This window comes from Malania oleifera, chromosome 1 (assembly GCF_029873635.1).
Source record: "Malania oleifera isolate guangnan ecotype guangnan chromosome 1, ASM2987363v1, whole genome shotgun sequence".
NCBI classification, from domain to species: domain Eukaryota; kingdom Viridiplantae; phylum Streptophyta; class Magnoliopsida; order Santalales; family Ximeniaceae; genus Malania; species Malania oleifera.
In genome coordinates, this window is record NC_080417.1 from 229,941 (window position 1) to 248,170 (window position 18,230).

The 18,230-nt window shown below is 38.4% G+C and overlaps 1 protein-coding gene across 1 annotated transcript; it reads left to right on the forward strand.

The window, feature by feature from the left end:
• Positions 1-876: 876 nt before the first annotated feature.
• On the forward strand, positions 877-15,600 carry LOC131143913 (uncharacterized). Its single transcript, XM_058092271.1, has 12 exons — positions 877-1,123; positions 1,422-1,538; positions 1,635-1,859; positions 1,951-2,033; positions 2,109-2,209; positions 2,516-2,639; positions 2,730-2,884; positions 3,276-3,412; positions 3,517-3,687; positions 3,852-4,076; positions 14,800-15,033; positions 15,305-15,600. Exons 1-12 carry the CDS (start codon positions 935-937, stop codon positions 15,422-15,424), a joined length of 1,881 nt encoding a protein of 626 aa, XP_057948254.1. The 5' UTR covers positions 877-934; the 3' UTR covers positions 15,425-15,600.
• The last annotated feature ends 2,630 nt before the right edge of the window (positions 15,601-18,230 follow it).

The window sequence follows — 18,230 nt, forward strand, 5'->3', positions numbered from 1 at the left end:
CTTTTCCTATATGAATATATAAGCAGGTCGTTACACATTATCTGATAGTGAGGGTCCCAGAAATGGCGACACACTAGCTCCCAATCTTCGAGGGAGATCGTATCGTACGAGTGTCATTCATCCTCATCTCCCTTCACCTTAGAATGCTCGTGCATTTTACTGCGATAGCTCTTAAACCGATCGCATAAGTGCACATTCACTGCCTTTTTTACATGAGGGTCGATAAGAATGTCAATATCAAACTTATCCTGCACATGAAATATATATCTAGAATGTTAGACAGTAAATAGTGTAGTATATTAAAAGTAAAAGAATTGGTTGGAAAACTTACCAATATGCGCTCGTATAGAACCAAACATTGCTCCTCAGTCACCTTAATTTGGTCAGGTGAAGCAGGTGACTAGATCAAATTGTCGGCATATAATGCCGATCTCACGTGTCTAGGTCGTGCACCAATCGCCCAATGGTGTCGTGTAGCCTAGAGGAATGTTGATCCTGATCTACTATTGCATCCTCTCCAGATGCTTGCGGAACATGGTGTTCTTCGCTACACCACGACTTGACCTCCTCATCTATGTTGATGCAGAAAAATAGTTCAAGGATTCATTATGGATACATGTGTAATACAATCAATATATTACAAAAATTAAATACTCATAATCTTACCAACGCTACTCATAAGGGTGGACAACTCACCCTGGATCTGATCCCTAGTTGATGCTGCATGACAGGATGGGTTCCTGAGGGCTCAAACGCTGGGCGCTCTGACGAGATTTAAAACGCATCAAAATGGGAAATTTTGTTGCATTCATATTGTTATTTAATATTTTATTTAAAAAATAAAGATAAAAGCGGAAAGACTCCACAAACGAACGTCCCATGCTTTGTGTATGTAGAACTTATAATAACCGCACTCCCTATTTTCGAGATACACATGGAGAACACCATGTTGCTAAACGCCTGTCGTCGTTCGGAGCCAGGTAGGTGGACATGTTTATCGGCATCTTTCCTCTCGCTGCTGTTCTTTTCTGTCTGTGTTCCTCACTCCAAGTCTGCTCCCTCCATCACAACGCCAACGGCGCTACCATCCTATCCTAGTGTGGCTGGGAGTTGTAGAAACATGGTATCTCTCTCTCTCTCTCTCTCTCTCTCTCTCTCTCTCTCTCTCTCTCTTCGTTTGGTTCTTGGATTAGATACAATTCGATGCGTTCACAATTTTGTATTGCCGGAGTTAATTGGGATTTCGGTGCGAGTCCCCTTCAATTTTCGCTTGCTTTTAAAGAAAATTATTTTCATTCAATGTAAAACAAATGAGTTCTTTGGTCGGGAAGCGAGGAACAATCCGTCTTCCAGCCAGTTCAATCCATTTGTGTTGCATACATTTTTTTAAGGGCATCCATTCTCATCCTTGTACCAATCAGGACAGAGAGCAATCTGACCCTATGAACGACATTAAATGCATGCAAAATGTCAGTGAAGCCTCCCTGCTTGAAAACGTATGGAAAGTATTCGACGCTGATTTCTTCAGTGATGCTAAGGTGATTTTAAGTGTCTATGTAACTTATCATGATGTAATTTGGTATTTTAGTTTTATAACAATAATCGTTGTGGTTATTGCCTTTCTTTCCCCATAGAAGTCAGAGATTGTGAAGGGGGCAGCGGAATTTAATATCCCTATATTCAGAGCCAATCGGAAGTTAGTTGCTTCCGCAAATGGAGGATTACATGATCCATCAGCTTTGGTTTTCAATCCCGAATGGTGCAGTGAACCCGCAAGGCACAATGACAAAAGTTTCAATTATCCATCTCTATCTGGCATACGAAGGCCGGAAAGTGAAGAGGATATTGCCTTCATGAGTGTATGCTTCCACAAATTTGAATTGGTCTTATTCTCACGCAACGTTGCATGTCTTTCTGTTCCTAATTTTGTGCACAAATTTGGTGTTTTAGGTTCTTGAGCTGGGTCAACTTATTCGGTCAAAACAGATTACTTCTGAGGAACTTACTCGAATTTTCCTGCAGCGATTGAAGAGGTAATATGGAGCAGAAGAACCAGGTTTCTAGACAGATATTCCAGTTCTAATAATGCACAGGGGTAACATGACCAGGTACAATCACGTTCTTGAAGCAGTGATCTCTTACACTGAAGAACTAGCATTCGCGCAAGCAAAAGAAGCTGATGAATTGCTTGCCCGAGGAGTGTATTTGGGTACTTTTCTAATCAATTTGCAAGAGCATTGCCCAAATTTTCAGAGTGATTGAACTTTTTTAAGAATATAATTCGTCGGTAGGTACAATCAAGAGCAAATTCAGCTTTATTCTGAACTTGGTTATGAGGCGGCCTATCCACTGGGCTGCATTTTGATTATGTGGAGAACTGTAGAAGTTCCACTGTTCTTGGGCAGTAGGCTGCATTAAAATATTTGTCAGCAGAATTGACATATATATAGTTCATTGTATTACAATTTTGAGTGCCAATGGATATATTCATTCTGGAATTATGTCTGTATTGTAGGTCCTCTCCATGGAATTCCTTATGGATTGAAGGATATAATTTCAGTACCTGGATACAAGACAACTTGGGGTTCAAAAACATTCAAAAATCAAGTTATTGACATTGAAGCTTGGGTTTACAAAAGGTAATAAAACACATTAATTGTAGAGGCTGAAACTGCTGTAGATGTTCAAAATCACATTTAGCTTGTTTCTGTTGTGATTGCTAAGCACAGGTTAAAGGCTGTAGGAGCAGTTCTTGTTGCAAAGCTTGTTTCTGGATCCTTAGCATACGACGACATTTGGTTTGGTGGTAGGACAAGAAACCCATGGAATATTGCTGAATATTCAACAGGCTCATCAGCTGGGCCTGCTGCATGCACCTCAGCTGGTATTTTTATGCTCTTCAGCTGCCCAAAATGCACACAAACTGTTCTCTCTCTCTCTCTCTCTCTCTCTCTCTCACCATTTTGTTCTTTTTTTTTTTCTTTTTTTTTTTTTTGTTTATTTTTTTTTGTTTTTGGGGAGGGGGGCATTGTGGGGTGGGTGCTTTCCAATCAGTTTTACATTTGTAGCAGACTTCAACCTCTTGCTATGTTTTTTTGTTGACTAGGCAACCTGTATTAGTTTGTTAGAACTTAGATGATGATAACAGTAATGACACCTCTGGCAGAGCATCTTTTAGCACAAGTATGAAACAATTCCACATATATGCTGTCTCGGATATAACGGCTACCTGAAACATAACTTGCTTTGGCTTTGAATTTATTTTTCCATCACAGGCATGGTTCCATTTGCAATTGGTTCAGAAACAGCTGGTTCCATGACCTATCCTGCCTCTCGTTGTGGTGTAACAGCATTGCGCCCAACTTTTGGAGCTGTAGGTCGGACTGGTGTAATGAGCATATCTGAAAGCTTGGTGATAACCCAACGTCCTCTCTATCTGTCGCTCTCTCTCTCTCTCTCTTGGTGTATTTATATTGTGGAAGATAATGTGGTGTCAAAATCTGATCTCTTTGATAGGATAAGCTTGGCCCTTTCTGTAGAACTGCTGCAGATTGCGCTGTTATTCTGGATGTCATTTCAGGGAAAGATCCAGGTGATGTTTCCTCAAGAAACATTCCCTTTGATGACCCATTTGCGGTGGACATCACAAAACTTACTGTTGGATATCTCATTGATGCCGAGATGGAGGTATGTAAGCCTATTGGTTTGGTATTGCCAAACCCAAGCTTTCATATTCTGTACTTCATATGATGACTGCGAGTCTGACCTTAGCCAGGTCATGCAATACATGAAGACTAATTTTAGAGTTAATTTGGATCTCAGAATTGACTTTGTTGAAATGGAAATGCCAGGTTGTTCGTGTTCTTAAGTCAAAGGGTGTTAATGTGATACCTTTTGAACTTAATTACAGTGTTCATTCTGCTCAAGGTATCCTTAACATCACAATGGATGTTGATATGTTGGCTCACTTTGATGAGTGGCAACGAGCTGGGCAGGATGATGTTTATGAAGCCCAAGATCAGTGGCCTCTTGAACTGCGTCGTGCACGCGTGATTCCTGCAGTAGATTATATGCAGGTTTGTCATCTACCCATCTGCTACTATTCAGTCCAATGTGGACTGTTTGATACATAGTTCTTTGCTAATTTTACAGGTTTGTCATCTACCCATCTGCTACTATTCAGTCCAATGTGGACTGTTTGATACATAGTTCTTTGCTAATTTTACCAAGGGTCTGCAATTCATTTAATCTTATTTTATTTGTGGAATGTGCTTAAAGAAAGGTCAGGCCAGGATTGGACTTCCAGACTAGACTTATGGGCAAGGATGGGACGACTGGTCCTGTTTTAAAGGGCCGATTCTGTCTTGAAGGGACTGGACATCTGGTCCATGACAGACAGAGTCCCTATGAATATTTAGTTTTTTGTTTTTTTTTTTCTACACTATGGTTTTGCCTATCTTGAGAAAGCGTGTAACTTACACACAGGATTCAAACATCATCTAGCACAAGGTTAAATGAGTATATAAATATATGCTTTTGAGTAAATTGTGTGTAGTCGAGAAGAGACACTTTTTGTTGTGTGCATGTTAGGTTATTACAAGAGGTCTTCTTCAAGGATGTGTGGTTGAACTATTGGGTGTAAAGGTTTTCCTTGCTTGGTATCAGGTTTGAGTGTGCTTTTGTAAATGATTAAAAATTGTATTCAAAGGTCTGTTCTTAGTGGATTGTTTGTATTCAAAGCTTTGTTCTTTGTGAACTTCTTACTGGAGTAGGCTGTTACAATAACCTTATATTATTACCATATGTTGGTGAGCGCATGTTGGTAAGGATATGATGGTTGTTGTGATTCGCATGAGATATACTATAAATAGAAAAGGAGACCTGTTGTTATGTTTGGTTCTCTTGTTACAACAAATCTTTCACTTCTTCTCGCTTTATCTGACATGGTACTCAAGGAATGATTCTAAAACCCTAAAATTGTCATCATCATGAACAAGATTCCTCATACCCAAACCCAAAACAACATCATGACCCTTTAACTTAGGCAAAACCATTGTCAAAATCATCACCATGGTCTTAAATTTCCACGAAATTGTCAAAATTTCCGATTTCCGTCACCCTCGAAATCGAAATGGCAGTCGATTTCCATCTTGCATAATTTCCGTCGAAATCTCAACAAATCATCCGAAATTTATCGAAATCTCGAAATTTTAGCAAAACTTGTCAAAATTTTTTAACTATACAATGAAATTTCGCCGGAAATCAAATGAGAGATTTATGAGTGAAGTGAAATTTCTCTTTTAATTTAGTTTTATTTATTTTATCGAAACAAAAGATTATTACAAGTGCTTTTGAAATTATATGAAAAAATAAATTTATAGCCACATTTTTTTTAACCATTCATGTCTAAATTATCATTATTTGTATAATAAATAATATTAAAATAATTTATGAATTTCATTTGTGTTAACTGAATATGTTTAATGTATATTATCTTACAAATATGTTTGATATACATACTATTATACAATTTTTCCACCTCATACAAAGCATAGATGTATTTCATTTGTAATATATTAGTCTTAAAACCTATATTATTATGTTTGTTAACCATTTCTAAAGTTTCACAAAGAATTCCATGCTTTACTACTAATTTCTGTTATTTTTTCAAATCAAAATCAAAATTGACATCAAAATCGAAATTTCCATACTTTTGGAGCTTTGAAATTTGAGTCAAATCGAATTTTAAGACCTTGATCATCATTGAGAACATGTTCGTCTGATTGGTGATGGCTCCACCATGGTTTTAAATAACGGCTACAACTATTACGTAACGCCGTTACGTAACGGTTTTTTAGGTTACCGATACCGTTACACACCACAAAATTGGTGGGAAGAAAAATCACAGCCATAGTGGCCGCTACGGACCGCGACCGTTACGTAAAGGCCGCTACGGCCGTTACGTAACCGCTACGGGATTGTTACACTAAAAAATTTATTTTATTTTTTACTTTTTCTTCTCACTTTTTCCCTCTCTTTTATAAATCATTCTCAATATACCATGTGGCGAGAGTGGGGAAAGATTATAATGAGGATGACAATGATACAAAATTTACTATTTCTTTAAATACTCACAATAGATGCATTAATTAACAATTTGAAAGTACTAACTTGTTAGGAAAATAATTTTATTTTGATAATATTGGTAATGTGATATTTATATTCTATATTTTTCAATTTCAACCTTCTTTCTTTTCTAGCTATTTTATATTCGTATTTGTAGAAATCCCGAGGATTATTAGAAATTTAGAGAATAATGGGTCAATGATACTAGAGACTGTATAGGGATTTCTAGCCTAATACTTGGGCAGATTTCATGCTCCTATTTTAGACAATTCTTTCCTTGTTGATGTATATGGTTTGTATTATTTATAGAGAGTTGTGATTGTATAGAATTAATTCAAGAAATACATAAATCATTTATTCTGATTTCATGGTATCAAAGCTAGGAGATTAAACCTAGCTATCAACGGCGGAAACCGCCAGCCAAAGCAGAGGTTCGATGACCTCTGAATCTCACGATGGTAAGAACGAAGCTATCTCTACCATGGGCTCAACAGGACTCGACAACTTGTCCTTCCAGCTCATGATGGAGAAGATGAATGGCAAGAATTTCCGAGAATGGGCACAATCGATCGAACTTGTGATCGATGGCAAGGGAAAGTTGGGATTTCTTACTGGCGAGACACAGAGACTTGTCCCAACCGAAGTTGCCACCCTTCAGAAATGGAAATCGGAGAACTCCATGGTCATAGCGTGGTTGGTGAACTCCATGAAGTCGTCGATTGGGAGGACTTATTTCTTCCTGCCGTCGGCGAAGGAAGTCTGGGATGCCGTCCGTGAGATCTACTCCGACACCGAGAACTCCTCCCAAATCTTCGAGCTTAAGACGCGACTATGGCAGATGAAGCAGGGAGAAAGGGATGTTACGGATTACTATATGGAGATGACTGCTCTTTGGTAGGAACTCGATCTGAGCTTCGAAGAAGAGTGGGAATGCTCGGGACATAGTGTCTGATATAAAAAATGCCTAAAAAATGAATGGGTGTTTGAGTTTCTTGCTGGTTTAAATTGGGCCTTTGATGATGTCCGTGAAAGAATTCTAGGTCGTTGTCCCTTACCATCAACATGCGAAGTTTTCTCAGAAGTGAGACAAGAAGAAAGTAGGCATAAGGTGATGCTGATGGAGACAATCTCTACTGACCATACTGGACTAGAAATGTCTGCCTTGGTGTCTCGAGGGACTTTTCCAGGATCTAGTTCAAGACAATAGAAGGGATGCCCTTGGTGTGAACACTGTCGAAAAACTGGCCACACTAAGGAAACGTGTTGGGAGATACACGGGAAACCAGCTGATTGGAAGCCACAGCAAGGCAACAAAAATCGGGGCTACCAAGCCACAGTTCATAATCAAGCCGAGAGACCTCAAGGGGAGAAAAGCAGTAATAGTTCAAATTCAAGTGGTGCATTTGACTCCGAGCAGTTGGAACAACTCTACAAGATGTTCTCTACCTTTCAGACTTTAGATCAGTCTTCCACAAATATTTTTTCGGGTTCTTTAGCCTAAAGAGGTAATTTTTTTGCAAGCCTTGAGTATAACCTCTAGATCCAAAACTCCTTGGATTATTGATTTTGTTGTCTCTAACCACATGACCGATGCCTATCATCTTTTCTCATCATATTCACCCTGTGCTAGAAATTTGAAAGTTCAAAATTGCAGACGGATCACTCATCTGTCGCAGGCAAAGGGAATATCCGACTCTATGACTCCATCACATTGGAGTCCGTTCTTCATGTTTCTAATTTATCCTACAACTTACTATCCATAAGCCAGTTAACTAAGAATTCCAATTGTTCTTCTAAATTTCTTCCCTCTCATTGTGTTTTTCAAGACCTGTCATTGTGGAAGACGATTGGCAGTGCTAAGGAGTGGGAGGGACTCTACTACTTTAAGGAGGCTAATGTGAGTGAACAACTTCAAATTGCTATCTATGATTCTGCGTCTGTTCCTAAGGATAGTGATATTTTGTTATGGCATTTTAGAATCTGTCATTCCAATTTCTAGTATTTGAGACAGTTATTTCCTTCCATTTGTTCGAATACAACATCATTTGATTTTCAATGTGAGATTTGTGAAATTGTAAAACACCAACGTACTTCTTTCCCAAAGTCCAAATGCAAACCAACCTCACCGTTTACTATGATTCACAGTGATGTATGGGTCTAGCACTCTCAATCGTACCCACACAAAATGTTTTGTTACTTTTATTGATGACCACACATGTATTTTTTGGGTATACTTGTTGAAAGACAAAACTGAAGTGCGTTATGTGTTTATCAATTTTCATTCCATGATTCAAACACAATTTCACACAAAAATTCAAATTATGCGTACAGATAATGGCACAGAATATTTTAATCGTATTATGGAAAATTATCTCCAAGAACATGGAATAATTCATCAAAGTTCCTGTGTCGAAAGCCCCCCAACAAAATGGGGTTTTCGAACAAAAAAACAGACATATCCTTGAAGTAGCTCGTGCATTGCTGTTTACTACCAGTATGCCAAAAATGTTTTGGGATGATGCCATTCTCACAGCTACATATCTCATTAATAGAATGCCTAGTTGAGTTCTCTTTTTTGCCTCACCTCTTAAAAAATTCTAGGCATTTTTTCCAAACTCTCGTCTTAGCTCAAATCTCTCTCTCAAAGTGTTTGGTTGTACTGCTTTTGTCCATATACATCATCGACATAAACTGGATCCATGCGCACTTAAGTGTGTCTTTCTTGGCTATTCTCCTACCCAAAAAGGGTACAAATGTTATGATCCTGCAACAAAAAAGGTATTTGTTTGTCTTGATGTTACTTTCTTTGAAACTACTCCTTACTTCCAAAAGCCCTTGCTTCAGGGGGAGACTTTGAGTAGTAAAGGAGTCCAAGTTTTGGACTTCAATACCTTTATTACTGAATCTAAGCATGTCCCAAACACTGAACCTGTCCCAAACACTGAGCCTGTCTTGAAAAGTGCTTCTAATCTACCTAATATAAAAGAAAACTTGAATTCAGGGGGAGATGCAGGAAAACAATATAACAAGGAGATACTTGTCTACTCAAGAAAACCAAAATTAAAGGACACAAAGAATCTCATACCCAAGGCACCAAAAGAGTCAGAACCGGTGATAGATCCAAGCAAACATGAGTCTTCATCCACTCCTGATCAGGTAATGTCTTCAAGTAATCTTGAGTCCTCCTTTGATAAACCTGCACAGGCTGATCTTAATTTACCCATTGCTCTCAGAAAACAAACTCGGTCATGTACTCTCCATCCCATTTCCAAATTCATGTCTTATAATACTTTGTCTACAGGTGTCATGCTTTTACCTCTAATCTTGACAGGATAAGAATTCCAAAGAATATTCAGGCTGCCCTTGAGATCCCTGAATGGAGAGAGGCAATTATGGAGGAAATGCGGGCCTTGGAAAAAAATGGAATGTGGGATGTGATGAATCTACTGATAGGGAAGAAACCAGTGGGCTGCAAATAGGTGTTTACTGTGAAATACAAAGCTGATGGAACAGTGGAATGGTACAAAGCCCGCCTTGTTGCAAAAGGGTTTTCTCAAACCTATGGCATTGACTACATAGAGACTTTTGCACCTGTGGCAAAATTGAATACCGTCCGAGTTCTCCTAGCCTTGGCAGCCAACCTGGATTGGCCACTCCAGCAACTTGACATCAAGAATGCTTTTCTGAATGGTGAATTAGAAAAAGAAGTCTTCATGACGATACCAAACCTATGGCATTGACTACATAGAGACTTTTGCACCCGTGGCAAAACTAAATACCGTCCGAGTTCTCCTAGCCTTGGCAGCCAACCTGGATTGGCCACTCCAGCAACTTGACATCAAGAATGCTTTTCTGAATGGTGAATTAGAAAAATAAGTCTTCATGACGATACCACCAGGCTTTTGTAAAAGGGGTGAAGAAAATAGAGTATGCAAACTCAAAAAGTCCCTGTATGGATGCAAACAGTCTCCAATAGCCTGGTTCGATAGATTTACAAAGGTGATTAGGAGCCAAGGATATCGGCAAGGACAATCAGACCATACTATGTTCTTCCGACAGTTTGAAGATGGGAAGAATACAATTTTGATTGTATATTTCGATGACATCATCCTAACTGGAGACAACATAGCAGAGATGGACAGGTTGAAGAAAGTCTTGGCCACTGAGTTTGAGGTAAAAGATTTGGGACAAATGCGGTATTTTTTGGGGATGGAAGTTGCTAGATCAAAGAAGGGAATCAGTGTTTCTCAGAGGAAGTATGTCCTAGACCTCCTAACTAAAACCAACATGCTTGGGTGCAAACCAAGTGATACCCCATTGAAGCAGGAAAAAGGAGAAGACATCGGAAAACCTGTTGAATGAGAAAGGTATCAGAGATTAGTTGGAAAACTAATTTACTTATCACACACTAGACTTGACATCGCATTTTCAATAAGTGTGGTGAGTCAAGACATGCATTCACTAAGGGAAAGTCGCCTAGAAGCAGTGTACGAGATTCTTAGATATCCCAAGGGATCTCCAGGCAAAGGACTATTCTTCAAAAAATGTGAAAGCAAAGAAATAGAAGTCTTCATTGATGCTGATTGGGCAGGATCAGCAGAAGATAGAAGGTCCATTTCCTGGTACTGCACTTTTGTATGGGGAAAATTGGTGACTTGGAGAAGCAAAAAACAGAACATTGTGGCCAGCAGTAGTGCTGAAGCAGAGTTTAAAGCAGTGGCGCAAGAAATATATGAAGGACTATGGTTACGGAAACTCTGGGAGGAGTTGCATGTCACGGTAAAGTTCCCTATCAAACTCTATTGTGATAACAAAGCAGCCATTAACATCTCTCTCAATCCAGTCTAGCATGACAGGACCAAACATGTAGAAGTGGATAGACACTTTATCAAGGAAAAGGTTGAAGAAGGAACCATTTGCATGACTTATGTTCCTACCAAAGAACAAACAGCCGACATCTTCACCAAAGGACTACCTCGACAAAAAGTTTTGATGATTTCACATACAAGTTGGATATGGTCAACATTTATGATCCAACTTGAGGGGGAGTGTAGAAATCCCGAGGATTATTAGAAATCCCAAGAATAATGGGTCAATGATACTAGAGATTGTATAGGGATTTCTAGCCTAATACTTGGGCAGATTTCATGCTCCTATTTTAGGCAATTCTTTCCTTGTTGATAAATGGTTTGCATTATTTATAGAGAGTTGTGATTGTACAAAATTAATTCAAGAAATGTAGAAATCATTCATTCTGATTTCAGTATTATTCGTATCTCTTATGTGTCTAATAGATTAATGGAGTGTATAATGTATTTTGTTCTATTAATTAATTTAGCACACATAAGAATTTATCACAGATAAGAACAATGAGAAGTATAAATACACACACGTAATTTTTCTACCAATGGTGGTTTAAAACAAATGTAAACTTGTTGCCCTTACTACATATCTTAGTTACTCAAACTAAAGATCTAAAATACACTAAAACTCCTTCTTAGAAAGGCTAAAAGCATAAAACATACAAGTACGCTAATATGCAAAAGGTTGTGCGTGCTTCAAAAAAATTCACGGTCGTTATACCCGCTTCCCATTATGTAACATCCGCTACTCCCGCTTCTTGTTACACTCGTTACCGTTACGGTACACTACACGCAACCGCAATTTAAAACCATGGGCTCCACGCTTTCCCTAACTAACCAACATCAAAGACCTACTTAGAGTGTGCCGATCTGGTAACCCTGAATATTTCATCCCTGGCTGTTCAGCAATCCAAAGCCATGCGCTGGCACATAAGTCCTTTTTCTCTTATGTTTCTTTCTTCAGCATGGTTTGTTCTACTGATGTGGACCAATAGGGCATGTTTCAAGTTAGATAGTTTGTTGCACCCCTTTTTTTTTTGCACAGTTCAGATCTTAAATTTCATATTCTTTCGATATAGATTTATATATGATTGTGTATTAGTATGAATTAGTTGTCTCTGTCAGCATGATATTTGTTAGTTGCATGTGATTTTTAGTATTAAAATGTGGCTGTCCACATATTGGAATCAATGAATCCAAAGAGTCCTGTTCCCTCGATAATGCTGTAAATTACAGCACGGTAACAACTATTTGCAGTGGTCTAAGATAGTCAATATATATTTGACTGGCCTAGGTAAGTGCACACTTGGATCCTCATGATGATAAGAAAATGGAACTATAGGGTCCACGAAGATGCTTTGACTGTTTCCTTGCAGAATTCAATGAAGTCTTGGGTAGCTAGAATGTGTGTGTGCCTTGACATCACTGAGGAAATATGGAATTATGTGTTTGTGTGTGTGTGTGTGTGTGTGTGTGTGTTTTTGTCTGATAAAAAGGATGTATTAGAATGAGAAAGAGAAGATGCAACCAAAACAGGCAAAGAAAAAAAAAATACATTAGCCGAAGAAACCCCTTCTCAATCCTTTTCCATCATAATCCACTAAGCACTTCAAATTTGCGAACTCCCTTTGACCCTTTCTAATTCTATTTTTGTCCCCAAAAAAGCATACTTCATTTCCTCTCTGATTGCACAACTTTAAATCCAATTTATCCAACAGATCTTGAACTTCTAAAACCGTCTGTGGAAGCTCCTTTGCTTTACTTGGTAAAATTCCATCCATGCATTGTGGTTCATTAATCAAACCATCACCCACAAAAATAGAGATCCTCTCTAATCCTCCCAATGGGAATGGAGGTACACATGATAAATCGCCTAAAATATCACTGGAGCTAGGAAATATATATATATATATATATATATGTATGTATATATTTATAACAAAATAAAGTATGCTAAATAGAAATAATAGAAGGTACAACGTGTAGAGACAAGAAATCCATCAAAAAAAAAAAAGAAAAAAAAAAAAACACTAGATCCCCAAAAAACTAAATGAAATTAACCGAGAAACCCCCTTTTCAAACCGCGCCATCATAATTTACTAACCTTTTCAAATCTGCTAATTCCCTTTGACCCTTCACGATCACGCCTAAGGAGCTCAAGATCCGTGAGAACTCCTCCTTTTTCAGTAAGATATAAGAGAAAAATCTTCCCTGCAAATTCGGGCAACCTGAAAGCTTAACTATCTAAGCAGTTAGCATTGAAAATTTTCCTCTCAATCTGCACAGCATGTTTGTTTGTCTCCTCCCCTTCCCCCATAACCACAATAAAGAACCAGAAAAAAGGTGTACCAACAGTCGAGAGAGCACGGTTAGACACCAAGTAAACAAAACCAACGGTCAAATACCCTTCCATAATCAATTGGATACCATCTTCAAATAATCAATCCACAGGTTCAAAACAAAAATTCTTCCCTATACTGATAATTGACCCCACTCAAGTCAAAACTATTATGATAGTCACAGCGAAGGTTCTCCTTGGAGTAGTCTCTCTTCTGAAAAGTCTCAAATCTCTAGTAAAATTTGAGAGGATTGAACTCAAATAGGCTCTACAAGACTAGAAAGGATGCCTTTTTGATCTGAAGATGAAAAATTCTCCCAAGAGCCTTCTAGTTAGTAGGAATGAGAGCCTTCCAAAGTGATCCATATGGCATAAGGCTCATGAAGTCGTACTAATGATTAGCGTTAGAGCCGATGCTAGTGGGATCACCAAAGCATCTCTGATGCTAAAGAAGAGAGTCCAATCAATCATTGTCGAGAGGGACAACTCTATTGGGATCGCATAAGTAGTCCCAATCGTAAAAGAGGAGAGTTTGTTGCCAATGGGGACACAAGAAGAAAGTTGAAGCAGGCAACTTTGTTTTGAAGCAATCTCAATCAAGCGAGAGTCACTAAAGACGAGAGTCATAGACTTTTTGAAGTTTATGCAATCTCAATTGCAAGAGATGTTAATCACGTTCTCTCATCTTTGAAGGATTCAAGTGAACCCTAAAGATCAAAGATGACTTGCCAAAGGATATGTGAAAGTCTGTGAGAAGGAATATCAGGATAAGGATATGGTTCGATTAAAATGGGTATGTTATGGCTATGAAACGATGTGAAAGCTAGGGCAATCTTGGTGCTACGAAATGATTTCTATTCTAGGACATCAGATAGGAAGGGTTCCAAGCCAAGAGATTTAAGAGGAAGATGTTCATGGATGCTCGTCATGCTCACAGTCACGTAGGAGGCCAACATCGCAAGCCTTTAAGAGAATAGGGCCTTCTAACACATTGTAGTCGCTACAAGGCCAAGACCATGATGAGGAGAAAGTTCTTTTCCCTTTGGTACACTAGGAAATTGAGGAAAGTGGAAGGAAAATGCCTTTTAATATCCCTCTCAAAATCAATATCTCCAGAAGTGGGAGAAAACGAAGGGAAAGAGACTTATCACTCCAGAAGTGATAATCACTTTCCTTCTATTTCCCTTGTTTAACCAATCAAGGGAAAGGAAACTTTCCTTCCTTCACCTATTCTTCTTGCATACCTTTTCCTTTCATCCCTTTTCCCTCTTGCCAAATTATAGCGCGAAGAGGAGTAAGTTTTTTTTTTTTTTTAAATAACCAATATAATGACTACTACCTAAAATTTTTCTTTATAAAGAAAAATTTTTAAGTAAAAAAAAAATTATCTCACATTTTATCATTAGAAGTTCTTTGTTTTCTCTTTCTTTCTTTCTTTTTCATGCAAGTACTAAGATTTGGATTTACCTGCAGGCACAAAGAGCACGGGGCAAATTAGTGAAGGAAATAAAAGATAATTTTATGGTTGATGCATTCATTGGCAACGCAACTGATTGGGAGAAAGTATGTGTAGGCAATCTTGTAGGATTGCCCGTGCTTGTTGTTCCAACAGGATTTACTGAAATATCTAACCCATGTTCGAGTAGTACTCAACAGAAGACCACTATCACTACTGGAATTTATGCTCCTCCTTGCCATGATCATATTGTAAGCTCCCATTAACCAAGACTTGTATATTTATGGATTTTAGGAGCATGTAGTATGTGAGTTCTAGATATGATTAATATTGTTTGTTAGCTTTGTAAGCTAATCTTATGCTGTCATTAGAAATCACTTACAACCAAGTTTACATAACCCCTTCACCATGATTAACTGCGATTGTTTTATAGCTTTCGCTTTTGATATTGGATTAACATGACACAACCTAAAAAATAGGAAGCTATTTGCTTCTTTCTTTTTAATATTTCCCTCTGTGCAGGCACTGGCACTAGCTATCGCTTACCAAGAAGTTACAGATCACCATAAGCAACGTCCACCTATTGATGATATTGGCCCCAACATCCCAAACCCAACTACATTAACCTCTGCTACCAAATGATCGCATCCCTGAATTTTTTTTTGTAATTTGTCATAGTTCTGGGATTTGACCCCAATATCAAGTGTGTTGATAAATTAAATTTTTTATCTTTTTTTTTTGGGTAAAAAATTTGCTTCTAGTATTGAAATAACACCATTTTTGACATGTAATAAAATATTTGAGCATGCCTACTGTCACATTCTTCTATTTTTATTTTTGCCACTTGTGGTATGTTATTTGTAATGAAGTTTATTTCCCCTCCGTTTTGTCTTTTTGCTGCAAGGGTGTTAATTTGGAGGTTTGTATGGATCTCCTGAAGAAGAAAGAAATTTCTTTCTTCGGCTCTGTTTCGTTGGGGTAGAAACAAATGTTCCTTCTACTTTTTGTTGTTTGGTAAAGCACATAATGGGAAATTAATTTTTAAACAAAAAAGTGCATTCTACTTGGGGGAGGGGGCAAGGAGAAGCTGACACTCCTAGAATTAGTACCTATCAGAAAGAAAATTGATTTTATTTTCTGACACAGCTTCAATATGTTCTCTTAATGGTTAGTCATTTAGCATTATTATTATGTGTTAAGAGTTTTGTTAGTAATAAGTGTGAGTTAGTAAGGGTATTATAGTCATTCCAATTGTGCTTGACATATATTATAAATAGAGGGAGAGACCTATCATTGAGTTGAGGTCTTCCATCTTACCCAATTATTCAACATGGTATCAGAGCATGATTCTGAAACCTAAACCCTAATTGTTATTACCACCATCAAAACCGAAGCCTAAAACCCAAAATCCGATGCATGTCTACCATCATAGAAGAATTTCCAGCAATACTATAGCCATAGAAAACAGCCATCGGCAGCCGAAAGACCAGTCACTGGAATTTTCTGGGTGACACTGCCAGTTCGAGAATATCAAATATAGATTTCGCGAAAACAATACCATAGTCACCCGCAGACACTGCTGTTCTGCCCCCCCCCCCCCCCCACCACTGAAATCCCATCTCTAGGCAGTTTCCCACACATCGGTCGAAGGCTGCCAGGGCCGACTCCATGCGCTGCCGTGTGAAGCTACTTTCAGGCATGGTTTTGACCTGAAATCATCCAGCAGTGATCCAATCCCTCTATTAACATGTTATTGGAGTTTTTCGTGATGTTTTTGGTCCAAAGATCTCACCTTTTTTAATTGCTCATGTGCAGCACCCAAGGTATGGTTGTTTGATGCTAGCATTTTATCAATGGTTATTGAGTTTATTGGATCTGAAACAGTGGGATTTGCTGTGTTTTTTGATTCAGTGTTCTAATTCCTTCCATATACCCAAATATCAAGCTGTTGGGTGTGTGTTTTGCTCAAAGATCCTATCTTTGTTGTGACCATGCACTCGTGGTAACTCATTAGTTGTTGTTCAGTGTTAGTAACAGTCATTGTTGACTTTCTTGGAGCAGTGGCAGTGCTCATAAGCTGTTTTTCGTGAGGCTGTGGAAGTGTTATATAAGTTTTTTGGTGATTTGTCCATGGTAATTTTGGTGGTTCACCTCTCCAATTGTTCCAGTGCTGTGTGTTGCTTTCTTGGGGCTGCATCTGAGTTTCTTAGTGCTGTGGCAGCCTTGTATTGATTTATCTGTGTCTTGTTTATGGTTGTTCCAACAATTAATCTTATGATCATTGGTCTAAGTTTGTGAATGTTGGGATGGAGTTTGCAAATCCCAAAAGTATGGTTTCTTCATTGGTCACTTGTGTTGAGTGAACTACATAATGTGACTATATCAGAGGAGTATTCAAGTTTTCTACAGTATCAATTGTCTCAACAAGCATCTCACACATTACGTCTTTTGCCCAAAATGACAATCCTACAATCTGTATGTCATCTGGTATCCTTCCTAATAGTCCTTGGGTTATTGATTCTGCTGCCACTGACCATATAATAGGTGCATCCAACTTCTTTTTTCTGATGTCCAGTATACTAAAAATTTACCTCAAGTTACCCTTGCTAATGGGTCCACTATTACTGTTAAGGGAATAGGAACAATAAATCCTACTTCTTCTATCTCTCTTTCTGCTGCTTTATATATCCCTAAACCTCCTTTCAATCTCATGTAGTTAGTAAGCTTACAAAGTCACTAAATTGTCCTGTCACATTCTTTCCTAACTCTGTGGTTATTTAGGATCTGAAGACGAGAAAGACAATTGGCACATGACGTGAGGATCATGGACTTTACTACTTCTAGGCGTCGCCTTCTCCACCCAAATCCATTGCCTACATAGTCGCGGCTACACCACTTCAAATCCTTTGTCGCCTTGGTCATCCATCCTTGGACAAGTTGAAACAGCTAGTTCCTACATTGGGTTTTGTGTCTAATCTTGAGTGTGAGTCTTGTGAATTGGGCAAGCACCATTGTGTTCCCTTTGCTTCTCGAGTCGACAAATGACTGGTTAGTCCTTTCATGCTAGTCCATTCCGATATTTGGGGTCCTAGTCGTAACACATCAAAGTTGGGGTTTCAGTACTTTGTTACATTTGTTGATGACTACTCTAGGGTGATTTGGTCATATTTAATGAAAGATCGTTCCGAGTTGGTTGATATATTTTGTGCCTCCTATTCCCAAATAAAGACTCAATTTGGATACGCCAGTCAGAATGCTTTGTAGTGAATGCTAAGGAGTACTTCAGTACCCAATTCAGTACTTATATGACTATCTTTGGTATGATCCATCAGTTCTCTTGTGCCCACACTCCACAACAAAATGGAGTTACAAAGAGGAAAAATAGACATATTCTTGAAGTCAATCATACCCTATTGTATCAAATGAATATCCCCAAAGTTTTTTGGAG

Coding starts and splice junctions, on each gene's coding strand:
- LOC131143913 (XM_058092271.1), top strand. CDS start 935: ATGGAGAACACCATGTTGCTAAACGCCTGTCGTCGTTCGGAGCCAGGT. Junction 2,885..3,275: donor TGCTGCATGCACCTCAGCTG/GTATTTTTATGC, acceptor TTTCCATCACAG/GCATGGTTCCATTTGCAATT. Junction 4,077..14,799: donor CTGCAGTAGATTATATGCAG/GTTTGTCATCTA, acceptor ATTTACCTGCAG/GCACAAAGAGCACGGGGCAA.